This window comes from Taudactylus pleione, unplaced genomic scaffold (genome assembly GCF_031769625.1).
Source record: "Taudactylus pleione unplaced genomic scaffold, aTauple2 ptg000290l, whole genome shotgun sequence".
NCBI classification, from domain to species: Eukaryota; Metazoa; Chordata; class Amphibia; order Anura; family Myobatrachidae; genus Taudactylus; species Taudactylus pleione.
The window spans coordinates 6,468,691-6,487,167 of record NW_028284692.1 but is presented as its reverse complement, the minus strand read 5'-3'; the positions used below and the strand labels follow the sequence as shown (position 1 = coordinate 6,487,167).

Sequence of the window (18,477 nt, the reverse complement as noted above, 5' to 3'; positions counted from 1 at the left end):
CAGTGAACATTTGATACTCCTTAGGAATTGCTGGAGATGTTAATGAAGCTGTTTTCCTTACAGGTCGTATCTTGGGAAGACAGAATTTCCGACAGTCAGCCCCCCCAATTAAAGAATTTGCATAGAGCACCAGTCTATCCTAGGATTGTGCTGGCGTAACCAGGGTGATCCTAGAATGATGTCTTGGGACGCCTCAGGTATTATTATTATTATTTATTATTATCCTTTATTTATATGGTGCCACAAGTGTTCCGCAGCGCCTTACATAGTACATAGAACTAATAAGTGAACAAGAAACAAGTAACTTACAGTACATTACAGTGCAGGACAAGGACACAACTTATATACATTGCTGAAATAGTGATTAAAGCACTCACAATAAGCTGCCGGGAGTTGGCGGTCCCGTGTTAGGTGCCCTAATGGGGAGTAGAGAGTAGAAGAAAATGTAAAGAGAAGCACGAGGGAAGAGGTCCCTGCTCATGAGAGCTTACATTCTAAGGTATCACTAAGAACTTCAGCGACTCAAAATGAAGGTCTCCAATACGGACTAGAACTGGTTGAGTTTCTTTGGTGACAATTCCATTGGCCAGAGGCCGACCATCTATGGCAGTCAAGGAAATCGCATGATTGAGAGATGAACAGGAAATCAATAGTTTGTCAACTAGGCTGGAGGTTATAAAATTTCCGGCTGCTCCAGAGTCTAGTAGAGCAGTAACAAAGGCAGGTTTAGGCTTGAGGTCTATAACTAATGTTATTACGAAGTCTTTATTATTTGAGGACGGAATCATTACCCCTAACTTGATGTCCCCAGTATTAGTTAGGATCGGGCGACCACCAGGTGACCCGAATCTCCAAAGTTTAGATAGAGGTTTTTTAGTATCCTTCTCTGACGTTCTTCTTTGGAGAGATGGGTGTGATTCACCTGCATAGGCTCTTCATCCACAGGAGGAGGGGATGGAAGGGTAGCCAAGGGAAGGGTAGATGACCTTTGCCTGTCAGTCCTATGCTTTTCAGCCTGATGTTCTCTGAAGCGTAGGTCAATCTTGTTACAGAGCGAAATCATATCAATTAGGTTGGTAGGAAGCTTACGGGTGACCAGGCCATCTTTTAATCGGTCCGAGAGTCCTTGCCAGAAGGCAGAGGTGAGGGCTTCCTCATTCCACTTGAATTCTGATGCCAAAATTTGGAACTGTACAGCATATTGGCTGATGGGACAGATTCCTTGTCTCAGGGTCATGATACTGGACGATGCTGATACTGTATTTCCAGGTTCGTCAAAAATCCTCCTGAATGATGATACAAAGCCTGCGTAGTTATCCAGCAGAGGATCTGAATGCTCCCAGAGTGGGGAAGCCCAATCCAAGGCCGAACCGGACAACAGGGACACGATGTATACCACTTTAGTTCTTGCAGTGGGAAAATTATCAGGCTGTAAGGTGAAATGTATATCGCACTGATTCAGGAACCCGTGACAGAGTGTAGGGTTGCCATCGAATTTGCTTGGCATAGGAAGGTGTAAGCGAGGGGATGCCCTGCTTCCTGTATTACCCGGCATAGAAGCGGCTGTAGTTGCTGTTACCCCAGAAGTGGATAAGGAGGTTTGCAGATTATTCTGTCGTTTAGACATTTCTTGCAAAAACTGAGCCATTTGGTGTTGCTGGTTTCCAGGTTTTCCAGACGGCCAGCAATGCACTGAAATAAATCTACTCCAGACTCCTGTTCCGTGGCCGGATCCATGGGGCCAGTGCAAACTGTGAGGTTCTGGTTTTGTTGTGGGCCCAGGGTGCTGACAGGAGCAGACACAGAAGCAGATTTAAAACAAAATGTGGAACTTTTAATGAGTGGTTTGGTAGACATGAACAATGGGAGAAAATAAAGTCCAGGATGGCACTAAAGTGCAAATGGGAACTGAGGTGAAGCAATGAGTAAAAGTCCAGGTAGTGGCAGATAGAAGCAGTCCAGTAATCCGGGTCTTGTGAAGCTGCAATGAATTGCAGGTTGAAGTGATTTGCAGGTAGAAGAGGTGAATTGCAGGCTGAGGTGAATTGTCCAGAGGAAATGTGAGAGGAGGCAGGGTGCAGAGTACAGCCGACACAGGTACTCAGGCAAGGGGAAGGTAATGGAGGATGCAGGGTAGTCCAGTGGGGTTGGAGCAGACAAGCAGGCAGGCAGGTAGCGTATCACAGGAAAACAGGTGGTGAGCACAGTGAACTCTCTCTCAGCTAAGCTGAGAAACACGTTGCACTGGCAATGAAGTGAGGCTCTGAACCTCAATAAATACCAAGTGCTGTGCCGTGACTGGCCAGAGAGAGCATGTGACAATCCAGGATTGGGCGATTAGGTCACATGACCGGAGGCAAGATGGCGGCGCCCATGCCGGAGCGGAACGGAAGCACCACCAGGCCTCACCAGCCCAAAGTGACAACATGCCCGCACAGAACCACGCACAGCCAATGCCCCTCGCCAAACACCAGCGCCACTGCCAGACACCCCCCGCCATAGTGACCTCACAGGTAATACTCGTCGACCACCATGCCGAGACACCCCAGGATTGTGGCAGGACATTTTTATGCCTACAGAAGAACTTGTCACGATCCGGTGCAAGTGTTTCTCTGTGGAGGACGGTGAGCTAGGGGGTTAGGGTGACTAGGGAGCAACTGAGTGAGTGGCAGCTAGGTCTCCCTATTGCGGCCAAACCCAGGTTTGGCTAGACCTGCCCAGAGGCGCGGAGTCTAACCCACTTGCTGGTCTTCACCAGTGACCGCTACAGTTGGGATTTGGGTTTCGCTGTACCAAGTGGGCAGGTCGCGGCCCTCTGGACAGGTACCTGGGAGTGGCAGAAAGACCAGAACTATATTAAATTAATTTGTATAAAAACTAATACTTGACCACTGGAGATAAACTGAAAACGTGAATTTTGGAGATGAACTAAATACTTAAACACCGGAGATGGACTTGAGAATGTAGAATCCTAGTCGCAGGCTTGCTTGGAAACACAGGGAAATGTACTGGGAACTGCAACAGATTCAGGAGCTGATTTGCACAGAGGGACACAGAGAGAAGTGGACACAGGCATGTACTGGGGATTGCTATATATGCAGGTGCTAATTTGCACAGACAAACACAGAGCAGAGTGGACACAGACATATACTGAGAATGCAAAGGGATGCAGCTGGGAGCCAATTAGCAATAGCAGGTAAACTGACACTTCAGTAACACAGGGAAATAGCAGAACATAACAATACTCACAGGCATAGAAACATAAAGACAGGAGCACTGGGAGAGAACTGGGTCTCAGACTGAGAATTAGCATGGAAGCTAATGCAGGAATTCTTGAGAACTGAAAGTGGGCTGAAGCAACACTCTGAAGGAAAAACACAGAGTAACACTGGTGAGAATCACAAGTCACTGAAACAGCGAAGTTGAACAGCAGTTTCCTGTTTCTGGAGTCAGACTTAAATACCCCTGGGTAGCTGATCATTGGATCAGAGGATCAGCTGAGTGACCACAGGACTACCATTGGGAGAGACTAGTCAGGTGATATGAGCCAACATGGCTGCGCCCATGCCCGGCACCCCGGAAATAAGGACGCACGCATGGAAGCCCTAGCGGACCCCAGGGAGAATAATCAGTCACCACTCACCTTCACTCCCAGTGTCTGGACACCTAAGCCCAAGGACGCCAGCGCAGAGGTGATTAGTAGCCGATCCCAGACCGCATCCTCACAGACTTAATTTTTAAAAGAACTAGTAGAACCCAAACCTTGTCCTACCCTATAAATGGGATGTCCCTTGCTCCTTCCATGTGTAATTCATATGAGAAAACACATTTCAAGGCACATTCGAACATTATGGGAGGTGGTAGGATGAACTTCGACTTACATTTTTACTCTTTTCATCATTTGCATTTCCCGCTGGACCTGCAAATCCACAAAAGCTGCGGGGACCTAGGTTCTGGGGAGGTAAAATAAGGGTCACATGAGGAGAGATTTAAGACATAAGCGGGCCTTCATAGCTACTGTATATGCAAAATACAGGTTTAGCTTGGTGTAGGGTTAACGTTTCATACTTTGGACTTTACTAAGAATAGGATTGCAGTAACGTTCTTTCATTTATTTATAGTATGTTTGTTTACATTTTGTAGATGACCTGCCCAAGCGTAGAATCACTAGAGTAAGCCAAGTAAGTTGGGAGAGGTGACTCTCCTTTTTAGTCTGGTCTCTAGTTTTTCTTTGACACCAGAGTGTGGAGATAAAAATTATTTTATGGTCTTTACAATCAAAACTCAATTAATATTAGTCTGTGGGAGCCCTGGGCCTGATTCAGACCCGCTCGCGAGCTCTGAGCGCTCGCAAGCGGGTCGATGGTGGACCAGTGCACATGCGCACGACGGAGCTGGCTCCGTCGTGCGCATGCGCGAGACCCGGATAACGACGGGCAAACCGTCGCTTCGGGTCTCATACCAAAGGGGGCGTGCTGTCGATGTTGAGTGACAGCATGCCCCCTTTGGTGGGCGTGCTGGGGGCGTGGTTGCCCAGACGGAGGGAACCCCTACCGTCTGGGGCCGGCCCACTGACATCACAAGTGATGTCAGTAAGAGTGCTTTCGGCTCTGTTTGAGCCGAAAGCACTCCAGGGCTTGAGTCAACGAGACCCTACCACAAGGGTCTCGTTGCAAGCCAGATGGTCGGGATGGTCTTGACCATCGCGACCATCTTCCTGACCGCTCGCTATAGCTGTGGGTGGTCACCCACAGCTATACGAGCGGCCAGGAGGCCGCTCTAAAAATCAAGAAGGAGTCAGAGCGAGCGCTCTGAATCAGGGCCCCTGTCCAATAGGATCTAGCACAAACGTCCTTTTGCATCTTTTATTCAAATAGACCTAGATATGTTTGGGATATTTGCCAACAGAAGCAACTGGGCTTTTTAAGTTTGTCACCAGATATGGTGCAGCGGGATGTAGTTCATATCCCAGTTATTGAGATGGGTTGCAAAGCAGTCAGTATCTATTTTGATAAAGCAAAATGCCTAATAAAGTGCTTTACATTGTGTATTGTGTCCCATTTAAACTTCATAAGACAGCTTTCCCCTTCAGTTGAAGATGTAAAGGCCATTCGGGGACCTGTATTCATGTCTGGTGGACATGTCTGAATATCTTTACAAACAATTTGTGTTAGATGCTTGGTTAATAATATCTTGGTACTAAACTCTGCAAAAGACCCGTGGGTGTGTCACCTGTGTTAACCACTTCCGGGATAGATAGACACACTGACAAACTGGTTTCACCTACTCTTTGTAGGACTAAATGTTTATAGCGAAGTTTCAAAAGCATCTACAGTATATCCTAGTCACCAATTAATACTATTTGGTTTATAGTATGTATTTAAAAAAACACAAACTATGTGCATGATATGCATTATAAACTTACACAAGTCAGGTTACCTTGGCTAATATATAATAGTAGAACTGCTTCTTGAAGGTAAAATACCTCTACACATATCACCATTCCACTTCATCAAAGGGCTACTTTAGGATACTACGTTTCTGACTGCTTATCATGTTACAGGTTACTTGTATCCCCTCCCAACCAAACCCTTCTCTCACACCTCACACACTCATACACATACACACACACACTCACTGATTCTCTCTCTCTATCATGCGCCTAATGTGTGTTCTGTTTTTGCTGTACGGGTCAGAGGTATGTATGTACTTTCATGTGTCTCTACAAAAATAAAGAGTTTCAAAAAGAGTTAAAAAACATAAGTAACTTTTTCTTTCTGTTCAGTGACTCAAAGAAATGCAGTTCTTGTTTTTGTTTTATGCTAATTTCTTTAAACAACCCCTCAGGTAAGAAAAAAGTTTAGTTCCTTTCAAACATCACATGACTGTTTGTCTAGATGATTTCATAAACATAGAGAACAGCAATTAAAAGTTTTAATGCCTCCTCCCAAATTTATGGAGATAGAATCCATTTTTCTTTTTAAACTACTATAATGACTAATGAATATGTGTCCTCACTGCATTTGCAAAGTGCCACTGGCATTGCGAGACGGGCAGAGGGGTAATACAGATATATAAGGCGAGTAACTAGAAAAAGTTACTATAACTGAAGGATATCATAATGGGGCTGATTCCTAGTCCCACGTAAAAGCGCACGCAGCAGTGTGTATTGGAGGTCGTCCGTTTGGGACTTTATGCAAATGCCGCTACTAACTCCTTCCCTTGTGTACATCCATGTGGTCGTATGTGCAAGGACTGAGACGCCCACTTTTAACGCCCGTGCACGCTGTTATATTGATTGGTACATTCTTAGACGCCAACTTCAGTCGCACCATCAAAACTTTCACCAGCCCTATGGCAGGTGCGGGTTCTCTGTGGAGTATGGTCTCCTATGTGAGCGGCCAAGCGTCTGGGAATGCAGCTATTTGCATTGACGCTCACTACACTTCCATAATACGCTCACTGAATGGCCAATTTTTGAGTGAACTACTAGCCACCTCCCAGTCACCGCACACGAACGCCCATCACGTTTCCGCCACCTTTCTGTTACCGTCTGAATCGATCACAACAGCACCTTTGTTTGTACTCCCTGTGTAACGCGTTCGCGTAGGGATTTTCTGAAACTTTTGCGCATACACAGTTGAAAATAATCGCTCTGCAATGTGAACATCAGCATTGTGTACGGATTGCGTGCAGCTCAGATTCAGGCACAATATGTTTTTCCACTGTGCAAGAAAGTCAAATCTAGTATTCAAAATGTTGGACATTAAATTGTGGTGATTGAATATAATACAGTGTGCTGATCTGGCTCCATGCTTTCTGATGGGACCTTTTGCTGTTATTGACCTTGCACCTGACACTGTTGATTTTAACTGTGTGCGTTCTATTCCTCATAATATATATATATTTTATTTATCATTTTGGCAGAATGAAGCGTTCTGTTGTGATTAGCCTACTGGTAATTGATCAACTGCCTAGCTACATCACCTCCAGTTGTCTTCCAGCAGGATAGTCCTGCAGTCTCACTTTTCCGACAGTGCTTTATTAGGGCCTAAACCTGTTTCTTTCAGGTACAGAAAATATCTAATTTCCACTCAGTTGTTAAAGAATGGCTGGATCAGTCTTTCAAGACATCATGTCATAGCGACCAAAACCCAGTGTTATGTAACACACTACACTCATGATGAGAAAAATGATTGGTATCATTAGATATGAGGAGGAATGTGGATCAGGAGTAACAGAATATGATTTAGCTGTTGGTATTGGATGTATGTTAACTCACAGAAGTAAACTGAATATTGATGGGATCATCACAGGATACTGTCTTCTGTAAATCATGCAGCTGTTTTACATACTGAGTGCTGCCAGCATCCATCACTTCCTGAAACTGAAAAGCACCCGGATACTTCTTGTCCAAGATTATCGCAATGCGTAGATCTGGGAGTCTGAAAACAGGAGGTCGGAAACACATGGAAAAAAATCATTACTCTATAAAGGAATGTACAGTACTCGCATTACTAGAACTAGAGATCAATGTGACAAATGTTGTAACTGTACTCATGGCAGTTTTAACAAAAGACCAAGGATTCATACACAGTGTTTGTTTAACCTGCTATGAGTATAGTTATAGCACTTGACATAGTAATTTATCACAGTGATGCGGTGTTTACCTTCCATTGATCACCACAGGGTAAAGAAAACAACATGTCCAGCATTTAAAACTACTCGTACAAGAATATACAATAATTTAAGAGAAATAAATAAAAAATAAAAAAAGTGATGGGAATGGGGGTGCTCAGAGGGGGAGACCTAGGAAGTAAGAGTACAAATGAGTAAAGACCAGGACATGTAAGTGGTTTATCCTTAGAAAAGGAGATCATGACCCAAATGTAATAGACTGACTGTGATTTGCAGGTACCAGTGCGATATTGGTAGTGTAGTCACTAGACAACCTAGATTTGCTCTAAAGCAAATTGCTTTAAACTTAGCCTATCTCATCAAAATACGGTACCCACAAAGCACGGGCTATTACATTTGGGCTCATCATCTTTTCACCACTTTCAACTCCCTTCTTTGCCCCCCAGTCCTCCATACCTCCCCTCTTCATTCTTTGCCCTTGATTTCCCTACCCAATTCACATATAAAATTGAATCCATATGTCAGGACATCACATCCCCCCAGATCCTCGTTACCCCGTTCCCTTATTTCCCAGCCTGCCTCTCCCCATCCATTTTACCAACTATGACTCCTTTCTGTCCAGTATCTGGAGATGAAGTCATGGCTTTAATCTGGTTCTCCCCCACTTCCACTTCCTCCCTTGACCTCATCTCCCCCCGCTACCTCCGCTCCCTCTCTCCTGATGCCTGTTCCCATCTTATCCATCTCTTCAATGACCCCTGCCTCTCCTCCAAACTGATTAGTTTCTCCCACTCCCGCCTCCAAGATTTTGCCTGTGCTGCTCCTTACCTCTGGAATGCTCTCCCTCTCCCTATCAGACTCTCCACCTCTCTATAAAACTTCAAACGGGCTCTCAAGAACCACTTCTTTATCAAAGCCTTCCAACTGTCACCTTAACCCACTGTTCCGTGCTCCTGGTTCACTGTCACTCCCCTCTGTGTCACCTCTGTCTGTCTGCTCCACCCCTTTAGACTGTAAGGTCTCACTGGTATGGCCCTATTCCCTCATATGCTTTTCCTTCCCTCACTTATACCATCATCTCAAGCGTACTGCCTAGAGCAGGGGTCTTCAAACTTGGCCCTCCAGCTGCTGTGGAACTACACATCCCAGCATGCACTGCCACCTTTTTGATATAACAGCATGCTAAAACTATGTGCAGTGCATGCTGGGATGTGTAGTTCCACAGCATCTGGAGGGCCAAATTTGAAGACCCCTGGCCTAGAGCGACACCTAACCCTTGGGTTCTGCTGTCCTTCTGCTTATTTGGGTATTATGACTGCTGATGCAGCAATGTTTATAAACCACGCCCATGTCGTGCAATGTTCTGTACGGTTAGTCACTTCTTTCTTCTTTTGTTCATAGTGTTTATGTGCTTTGTAAGGTGCTGTGGAACCTTTGTGGCGCCATATAAACAAAGGATTATAATAATAATTATAATAATATGCAGCAGGTAGACTGGAAAGTGACATAATAAGAAAAATCTGCTGGAATCTAGTCAAGAAGACCTACAGCAGATTTTTAAAAAGCAAAAACATCAACAACAAATATAAAATGTAAAGTTGTTAAGTATTTTATGTGCCTATACAGCAGTCTTTAGGGTTGATATGCCCTGGGAAAAGAATGGCATAGGCATAAGCAAGAATTCGAAATCTTTATGGTTCCTCATTTATTTGTTTTTAGCTGCACATAATAACCTGCGTTTTATGATAAATTGTTCTTGGAGGTGAGTACAAGTCGTTGTGAATGCATGACAACTTTTAAAAATGTATCTCAAAAAGCTCCTATCATCTCAACTTTTCTTTTATAAACTGGTATAGCTTAAATAACCGTCTATATCATGTTCATTATTTTATATAACATGTACAGCTAACTAAATGCTCCCTTGGAAAGGTGGAAATGGAAACCCCAATGGGATAGAGGAGAAAATAAACATAAGCGATGATAAACAGATGAGACGGATGGCCACTTACGTCTTACTCTTAATGCCACCTGCCGGTGAATGTTCTATCTCTGGACAAATCTGCTTAACAAGCTCATAGTATTTCTGTGTTTTAAACTGTGACGGGAACACAAGGGCAGAACAGCCAACCTGTGGGTTAGAAAACGAGGGTGAGAATATCAATACGAATGTCAGAAGAGTTACTAAATACAAATTAATAAAAGAAATAAGGTAATAACAAATATAGAAAACATACAATACACTTGGAGAGGTGGTGAACACCAGATATGTCACCATTAACACTAAAATGAAAGATTCTTAATATAAAGCAATTACCACTGCTCTGTGTAAATATTTATGCAAACATGCAGTAAGTCTGTGATTTGTGGCGGAAGAATTTCACCTACGCACCCAGATTTCCTCATTATAGTAAAGAACACAAATTACACCATTTTAAGTATAATGTAAAGATTAAAAAAATAATAATAATAATTGACATTTCTTCAGCTGAATCACTGAGGGACTGGACGGGAGGAGTTCCCAAATCTGCCATTTTACAGGCTGAGCTGAAGTACTTTTTAGTGTGGTCACAGATGAGCGCACTCTTCATGGTCATCTGCCAACCTGAATTCTTATCATGGCCCACTATTATGCATTTTCAGCCAAAATTGTTATATTATCACATAAGGAAAAATACTAAAAGGGGAAGATGAAGAACAAGGATAGATCATCTAGGGGAAAGCATTTTGGCCAATTGAAGACAATGTTAAAAGAATCAAAGACCCATCCTACTTCCCACATTTCCTCTTTCAAGTCCTATATCTGGCACATGGCACACATGGAAATGATTCAGTATGGCACTTGGACACAGTGGGGGGAATTCAATTCAGTGCGAATAGCTATTCAACGCACTGTTTGTGTGGGCAAAGGATTTCTTCTCGCACCCCCCTGGGGATGCGAGGAGAAATCCGACAAAAGTGCCGGGCGTGCAGCTGTTTGCCGGCTTAGCATGGCGCTAACAGCTGAGCACCCGGCACTTTAGTTGGAGAGTGCCGGATACCGATTCTTAACCTTCAGGTTAAGTTGCGAGAACCGGAATTCTCTGACTTACCTGCTTCTCGACAAGGCAAACAGCGCATTGAAATGAATAGCTGCAGGAGGTCCCTCCCGCGGCTATTCATAATCGTGCTGAATTGTATTCCCCCCAGAGACCCTGATTTCACATTCTTTACTGTTCCTACCACTTGGGCATTCAGGCAGAGACCCACACCCCTTCCCATCTTTGCCTCCATGTCTCCTCCCTACTTCCCGCCATTATTCCCCTTCTTTTTTCTGGTTTTCATAAACAATTTTTTTACTGTTTTACAGAAATTTTATTTATCATTAAGCTAAATAACTCTTTAAAAACATATATCACAATAAAAAATTACAATTAATACAATTTTACGTTAGAATGAGCCCTCAAACATGTACTTGTCACAAAGCTATACATATAATCCCCTGCTACCATGCTCATATATATATTAATATGTATTTATTAATTAGAGCTAGATCCCCCCTCTTTGCTTTATTTAGAGACTGCCCAATAATTTTAGGAGGAATAAGTAGAATATTTCTTATGGAAACTCCTACATACATGTACACTGGTGTATGAAAGATTTACGCAGCGTTTTAATAGGTAAATAAAAAACCAAATAGCTCATTAGCTATTACCATTATAATCAGTGCTGCTGTTTCTTCAATAGATAACACTTACAGTGCATCCGGAAAGTATTCACATCGCTTCACTTTTTCCACATTTTGTTATGTTACAGCCTTATTCCAAAATGGAATAAATTAATTTTTGTCCTCAAAATTCTACACACAATACTCAATAATGACAATGTGTAAAACGTTTTTTTTGAGATTTTTGCAAATTTAATTTAAAAAAAAAAAAACAACACTAAGAAATTACATGTACATAAGTACTTTGCCATGAAGCTCAAAATTGAGCTCAGATGCATCCTGAAGCGCTGTGAATACTTTCCGGATGCACTGTGCTCAGCTTTAAATAGAAGCAGGGGTGGATTTAGGGATCAGACTGCCCCTATGCCTATTAATGGTCATGCCCCACCCCCCAATTTTATTATTTTTATTATTACGTTATAAGCCTTAATTAGGTGATTAAAAGTGTAATAATAATAATAATAAAGCAAGCCATGACATTATTTATGAGCCACTTGCTCATAGTAATAAAACAAGCAGATACCTGGTGACAGTCTAAACATTTCTATTAACTACTAATTATTTCTGCTGTACCAAGCCGGAATGTGAACAAATAACATTTCCTACTGCATCGGCAAACCAGAGATGCTTCTGATAACTGGTCAGGCACTAGCCAGGCCTAACAAGATGATTGGCCAGCTTACTGTTCTGCATTTACGCTAATTGGTCCATCCATTTCCCAGTCATTACAGGATATTCCACTGTTCCATACCGTAAGCATGTCCTATTGATACGCACTATACTGAAGATGGCGAATGGTACGGTACAGTGGACTCTTTATTGGGAAATGTCAGACTGACAGTAATAATGCAAATATCTGAATGTTGCCCCAGCAAGTGGCATCTCAAGGTACGTGACTCACATTACAAATGGGAAATTCACCACTCAACAGAAGTACTACACTGATCTTCCTCATGGCAGATTTTGTGTCTTGAAATTCTTAAAAGTGTATTACTCTACCACCATAGCTGCGGTCAGAAAATGTATAGACAGTCAGCAAGAAACAAGTAACATTTACAGCTGTTAAAAAAATTTAGATCAGTATCTTAGTAACACTATCAAATTTACACATTATCTGAACCACACATGTTTCAGATAAGCTGGGTACACACTAGACCAGGGGTGGCCAACCCGCAGCTCTCGAGCCGCATGAGGTTCTTTTGAGCTTCTAATGCGGCTCGTGGCTCAGCAGACCCCCATTAGTACTGAGAACGCTGGTCTCTGAAGCCATCAGACACTAAAGAAGCCTCTGGCCGCTTCAGAGGCCAGCGTTTCCAGTAATGCAGTGCGCGGGTGACGTAATGACGTCACCCGCGATGTGAGGAGCCTGCGCGTCTGTTGGATCCAGTTAGATTCAGCAGGCGGTGGAAGCTGCGATGGCGGGACGCGGGAGCCCTGACGGCATGGAGCGGTGCCAGCATGAAGGTAAGTTTCTTCATAGGGGTGTGGGCGGGGAGGGGGAGCTAGTGCTGGGGGCATTTCCTTAGGGGGCATGACTACAGGGACATTGCAGGAGGGGCACAACTGCTGGAGGCATTGCTTAATGGGCACAGCTACAGGGGGCATTGCAGAAGGGCACAACTACTGGGAGGCATTGCATAATGGGCACTGCTACAGGGGGCGTTGCATTAGGGCAACAATTAATGAGGGCATTGCATAATGGGCACAGCTACAGGGGGCATTGCAGAAGTGGCATAACTACAGAGGGCACTGCATAATGGGCACAGCTACAGGGGCATTGCATAAGGGCCACAACTACTGGGGGCATTGTTTAATGGGCACAGCTAAAGGGGGCATTGCAGAAGGGGCACAACTACAAAGGGCATTGCATAAGGGCCACAACTACTGGGGGCATTGCTTAATGGGCACAACTACAGGAGGGCACTGCATATGGGGCACAACTACAGGGGGCACAGCATAATGGACACTGGCATTCTCAATGTATTTTATGTGGTTCTGGATTTCAATATGTATTTTATGTGGATATGTATTTTAAATGTATTTTATGTGGATCTGGCATATTTCTGTGTATTTTATGTGAATGTGGCTATTTCAATGTTTTCTATATTGATCTGGCTTATTCTTTCACTTCAACAATGACAAATGGATATTGGGAAGATTATGTTAAATGTGTATTTTCAATGTGCTGGGTCGCCCCTAGCGTGACTAAAAAAGGGGGTGTGACACAAGGTCATGCGCCTGCAAATGTGATACCAAAGGCATGTGCACAAAAATGGGGCGTGACCTTGTGACAGCTAGGCCACGCCCCATTTTTGCCATCGCGCCGTGGGCACGTACATGCTATCGACTCTTTCGCTTGACTACATATATTTTTTGGCTCTTTGCCTCTGACTGGTTGGTCACCCCTGCACTAGACGATATATATTGTACGATTTGTTGTTTTGGAACGAATTGGAACATTGCATTTTCAGATCTACCTAGTTCTGGCTGGGGAACGACATATCGTGCTGTCATACACCAGATCGTGCAGTGTGTATGGACCGCCCGATATACAGTATAGTCCAGTCGCATCTGCCGTCGCTGGGTACACACATCGACTAGTGTGTGTATTTCCAGAGTGAATATAATTGCCATAAAATGACTTGGCAGGTTGGCAAGCATGTAGTCCAAGCATCTTAATATATTCTGCCACTGAGGATATACATTTAGCAGCATTCGGTCTATCATACCTTCCTGAGCACATACTCCAGTTCCTTGGATTGATATGCTGGATTCACAGATACCTGTAGACAGGAAAACAGTATTATACATGTAGGAGGAACACTGTATGTGCAATGAGAAGGTATTTCTATTTATTCAGCATGTTTTCCGGGAAGAAAAGTTGAACAGTTTTGCCAACTTAAAACTCGGTTTGACTCTATAATTCCGCTTACCTAAAATTTGTTAGGAGACCTTCTCACCATATTCATTAGCTGTATTCTGTATGGCTGCATTTTCCCTGCTATATAATGAGACACTGCTACAGATGTGTCCTCATAAACCTAGACTCAATACCCCATGCGGCCCGAGACGCTTGGCATGAGTGAGCCATCAAATCATGCGCGACTGCTTGCATCGAGCGCCTTATTTCATGAAAATGCATCTTAGTCACAAAGTGATGCGACTAAAGCCGCGTATCCACCTGCCGATTAAACAGAGCGATTGAACGGTTATGACATCGTAATCATTCAATTGCTCATTAATCGTGCATAAATAGGCAGTATAATGTCGGAAACGATACGTGCTCCCGCTGGTCATTTCTGACATCAATCATCGCCTGAACATGACGGTCAATCTGCCAATAACAACAGGTTGGGCATGTTCGGGGGTGAGGGAGGGTGCCTGCACTGAACGACATATAGTTTAGTGTGGGCACCTACAGGATGAGGAACGACTGAACGATTACGATGTCATAATCGTACATACATTCCTCAGTCGGCAAGTGGATTAAGGGCCTGATTCAGAGCCGCTCGTAAGCGGCCTCTCGTTCGCTCCGAGCGATGTTCGCACAACTGCGCATGCGTATGGGTCGTAATGCACGTGCGCCAACCAGTCAGTGCGATCGGAAATCGAGCGCTCGCCAAATAGCGAGTGCCTGCTAATTTGAGTGACAGGATGAGGCGTTTGTGGGTGGTAACAGGGGAAGGTGCTTGAAAACGGGGAGTGGAGATCTGAACGCAGGCGTGCCAAACGGTCAAAACGGGCGTTTTAAGGGTGTGCATAATTAACAAAGCAGCGTCATCGACCACGTCACTTGGTTGTCTCTTAGCCTGAACTGTTCGCATGATTGCGGTAGGATAAACCTACCACAAGCACTGCGAGCAGTACAGATGCCTTTCGATGTACTCGATTAATCAAATAAATAGCGGAGATGACGTATAATGCGAGCGGCCAGGGGGAGTCTTTACAAAATAGCGAGCGCATGTTTCGTTCGCTCGCTCAGAGATGGAGGCGTCAACAGACCGCAAAGAGCGAGCGCTCAATTTAAATAGCCGGCCCCTTTTTCTGACCGAGCGAGCGCAAATAGCGTCCGGCTCTGAATCAGGCCCTAAGACTGCACCAATTAATTTGATATGCAACACTTCTATAGCTGTGTGCGACTGAGTAAATAAATAAAGCACAACGGCACTTGTGTGGAAAAAAGCCACGTCTGCTGCATCGTAGCACTTCAGATTCAGATTCAGTTGCACACAGATATACAAGAGACGCATATCACATTAATCAATGCAGTCTCCTGGTGTGTCTTAGTCACATTGCATTGCCACTAAAGGTGCGTACACACTGGGCGATCAGGAAAGACAGTACTGTACGATTACGATGCCGTTCCTGATCACCTGTATTGTCTGCACTGAACGATCATTCCTGAACATGCCTATCTGTCGTTATCGACAGATTGACATGCATGTTCAGGCGATGGACAATGTTGGAAACGACCAGCGGGAGCGCGCATCGCTGGTCGTTGCTGACATAAAGGTGCACGATTACTGAGCGATTGCACGATTACGATGTCATAATCGTGCAATCGCTCAGTAATATCGCCCAGTGTGTACGCACCTTTAGATGCATTTCTGGGTGAAAAAGCTGCAGAAAATGCATTTGGCGTAAGCAGAGTCGCACAGAACTGGCTTGCTGAGAGGGGCTGTTTGGCGTGACTGCAGCAATAGTGTATGAGGAGGACGCATATGTAAATGCAGGTGCCGGAACACTGCTAAATACTGTGAATGGTGGAGGTCCCGGGTGATGGACCGCAAACAAATCACTATTATTAAAAGGCTTTTTTTCTAGTAAAATTAATTTTTTAAGTTAAAAACCTCTTTAAGATACAGGGTGGGATGTACTAACAGTAAAATGCAGTCAAACCTACGGTTTTCGGAGCATTGCTCAAATCCCCATACGTATCAAGCTCCAGAATGCTAAACTTTCCAGAGGAATACGCATTACAGTTTCAACTCCACTTGGGGCTGAATGAGCATAAATGAGGGACAGGCTAGATTTAGTGAAGTGTTGAGGGCGGATAAATGTATAATTATAGGCTATGCTGAGTTGTGCTTACTCAGAGATCCATCTGTTTCCCGGAGAGATCACTGGTGCAAGTGTGCGTTGATAATGATGACAGCTATGTAACCAAGCGTATTGATAGGAGTGGTGTGGTCTCATATATGCGTACAACTCAACGTTTAGGAGAATATCTGCATTTAGTTCTGTGCATGTAATGCAACTGTAATTGTGGCCCACTTGTGTGCAACGCTGACTTGGCCCCATTATGAGGAAAACAATTATTCAAATTTGTTAACAATTAATACAAATATATATTCTACATTTTGTAACAAGAGTAAAATATATTCACAAATGGAATAAACACAGCTATATGTAAAAGATGAATAGAAGTGCCCAAAAAATACACACACACACACACACACAAATATATATATATGGCTAGCTCAGCTTTATACCTTTCAAGTGATATCCTAAAAACATAGGGTGCCAGTAATTGGGAACCGTTATATGATTTACTTGTTTTTGTCAGAAATAAAGGCATGACAACATGATATGAGAACATTGTGATTGTTATTTAATTATATTTTAGATTTTGTTACCGTGCACTTGTCATGTACACAGAATGGATACACACATTTTGTGAGATGAAGCAATATTGATTAGACTGACTATTCCCAATAAATTCATGTAATAAGGTGGAAATTAATAAAAACAGATTTGCAATGGGCAGAAAATAGAACAAAAAATAGGACAATTATTATCTCTATGTTATCCCTTTATCTGTTTAGTATGTAGATGGCAGGTCCACTTTTGTATTTATGTTTTATATTGAAAATAAAAAGTAACCGTGTGGTTAAAATACACAGTTGGTCTCACCAATATGATCCCAGCTTGAGCAGCGGCATACTGTATAACAATCCATTCATAGCTGTTTGGCCCCCACATTCCTAGACGGTCTCCTTTCTTCAGGCCTAGTGCTAAGAGCCCAGCAGCCATGGTCTCTACCTGAAAGAAAAAATCATCAGACAATGTCCTGATACAACCTTCTGCATTCATCTTATGCAGACATGCCTCAATCTCCCAAATTTATATATGGTCACAAAAATCCACAATAACTGCTCTATTGAGGACAGAGAACATATTGTTCTTCAACTAGCCTTTGAAGAATAGAGATTGATTTTAAACATTTACTTCACAATGCCATCATTGTCACAGCTCATAATACCCTCCAGTATATTCACAGTGAAAAAAAATAAAAAAAAATTAGAAGCACCAAAGACCCATAAGGAGGAGATGTCACTATACTCAGGAACAGGAGACACACACATATCAGTTCTTCATTGTAAAGGTAGGTAATTCTATACACGCTTTCACCTTACGCTTTCCTGTGGGGAGCCTCTGTGGTGACAGCAGAAGTGTATCTCTTCTCCTGCTTCATTCCACTCTGGGCACCCTACTCTCTCATCAAACCGTTCACTGCTACTACAGTAGCACATAGACTGATAGCAGAAGCATTGTACCTACACAGCAGGGCCTTAAGTAGGGGTGTGCAATGGGTGCCGCCGCACAAAGCGCAGGGCTCTGTTGGCAGCCCCATCGCTATCCCCACAGCCTTAGCCCGCCGTTCTCTCCTGCTGCTACAATCTATAATGCCAGGCGCCCGCTGCGATGTATGTTACACCAGGGGTGCGCCTGGCTCCTCACAACTCCAGTACCCTGTTCCCTTTGTAGCCTCAGGAGTAGTCATCTGACTATAACTAGTGAGTATGGCCCCTCGAGATTTGTAGTTCCTGGTCATGCTTTATAGAAGGGGTGGGGAACCTTTTAACTGCTGAGGGACAATTTGAAATATATAACAACATTATTTGCGGGGCGGTGCAGGCCACGCCCTATCCAAGTGATGTCAAACGGGGCAGGGCCACAATAGCTGGTGATTACAGCAATGCCCGAAGCATCATGAAGATGCTACGGGGAGCTGTAAGGGCAGCTGTGTGATGTCTGAAACGTCCTAAGGACACTCCAGGCGGCACTGCTGCATAGATTCTGGCTGCAGTGTGCCATTCTTGGCACCCTGTTAGTCCCGGACTTTTTGCATCCCG

At 43.8% G+C, this 18,477-nt stretch overlaps 1 protein-coding gene across 1 annotated transcript in view; it reads right to left on the bottom strand.

Moving 5' to 3' along the window:
* The window catches only part of ACSF2 (acyl-CoA synthetase family member 2), a 151,356-nt gene that overhangs the window by 91,433 nt on the left and 41,446 nt on the right, over window positions 1-18,477 (bottom strand). Inside the window, exons 3-6 of the mRNA XM_088482709.1 lie at window positions 17,255-17,383; window positions 14,071-14,124; window positions 9,648-9,766; window positions 7,283-7,445 (exon numbers count right to left, since the gene is read on the bottom strand). Of these exons, the coding sequence (XP_088338835.1) occupies window positions 7,283-7,445; window positions 9,648-9,766; window positions 14,071-14,124; window positions 17,255-17,383 (465 nt within the window). The remainder of the gene's footprint in view (window positions 1-7,282; window positions 7,446-9,647; window positions 9,767-14,070; window positions 14,125-17,254; window positions 17,384-18,477) is intronic.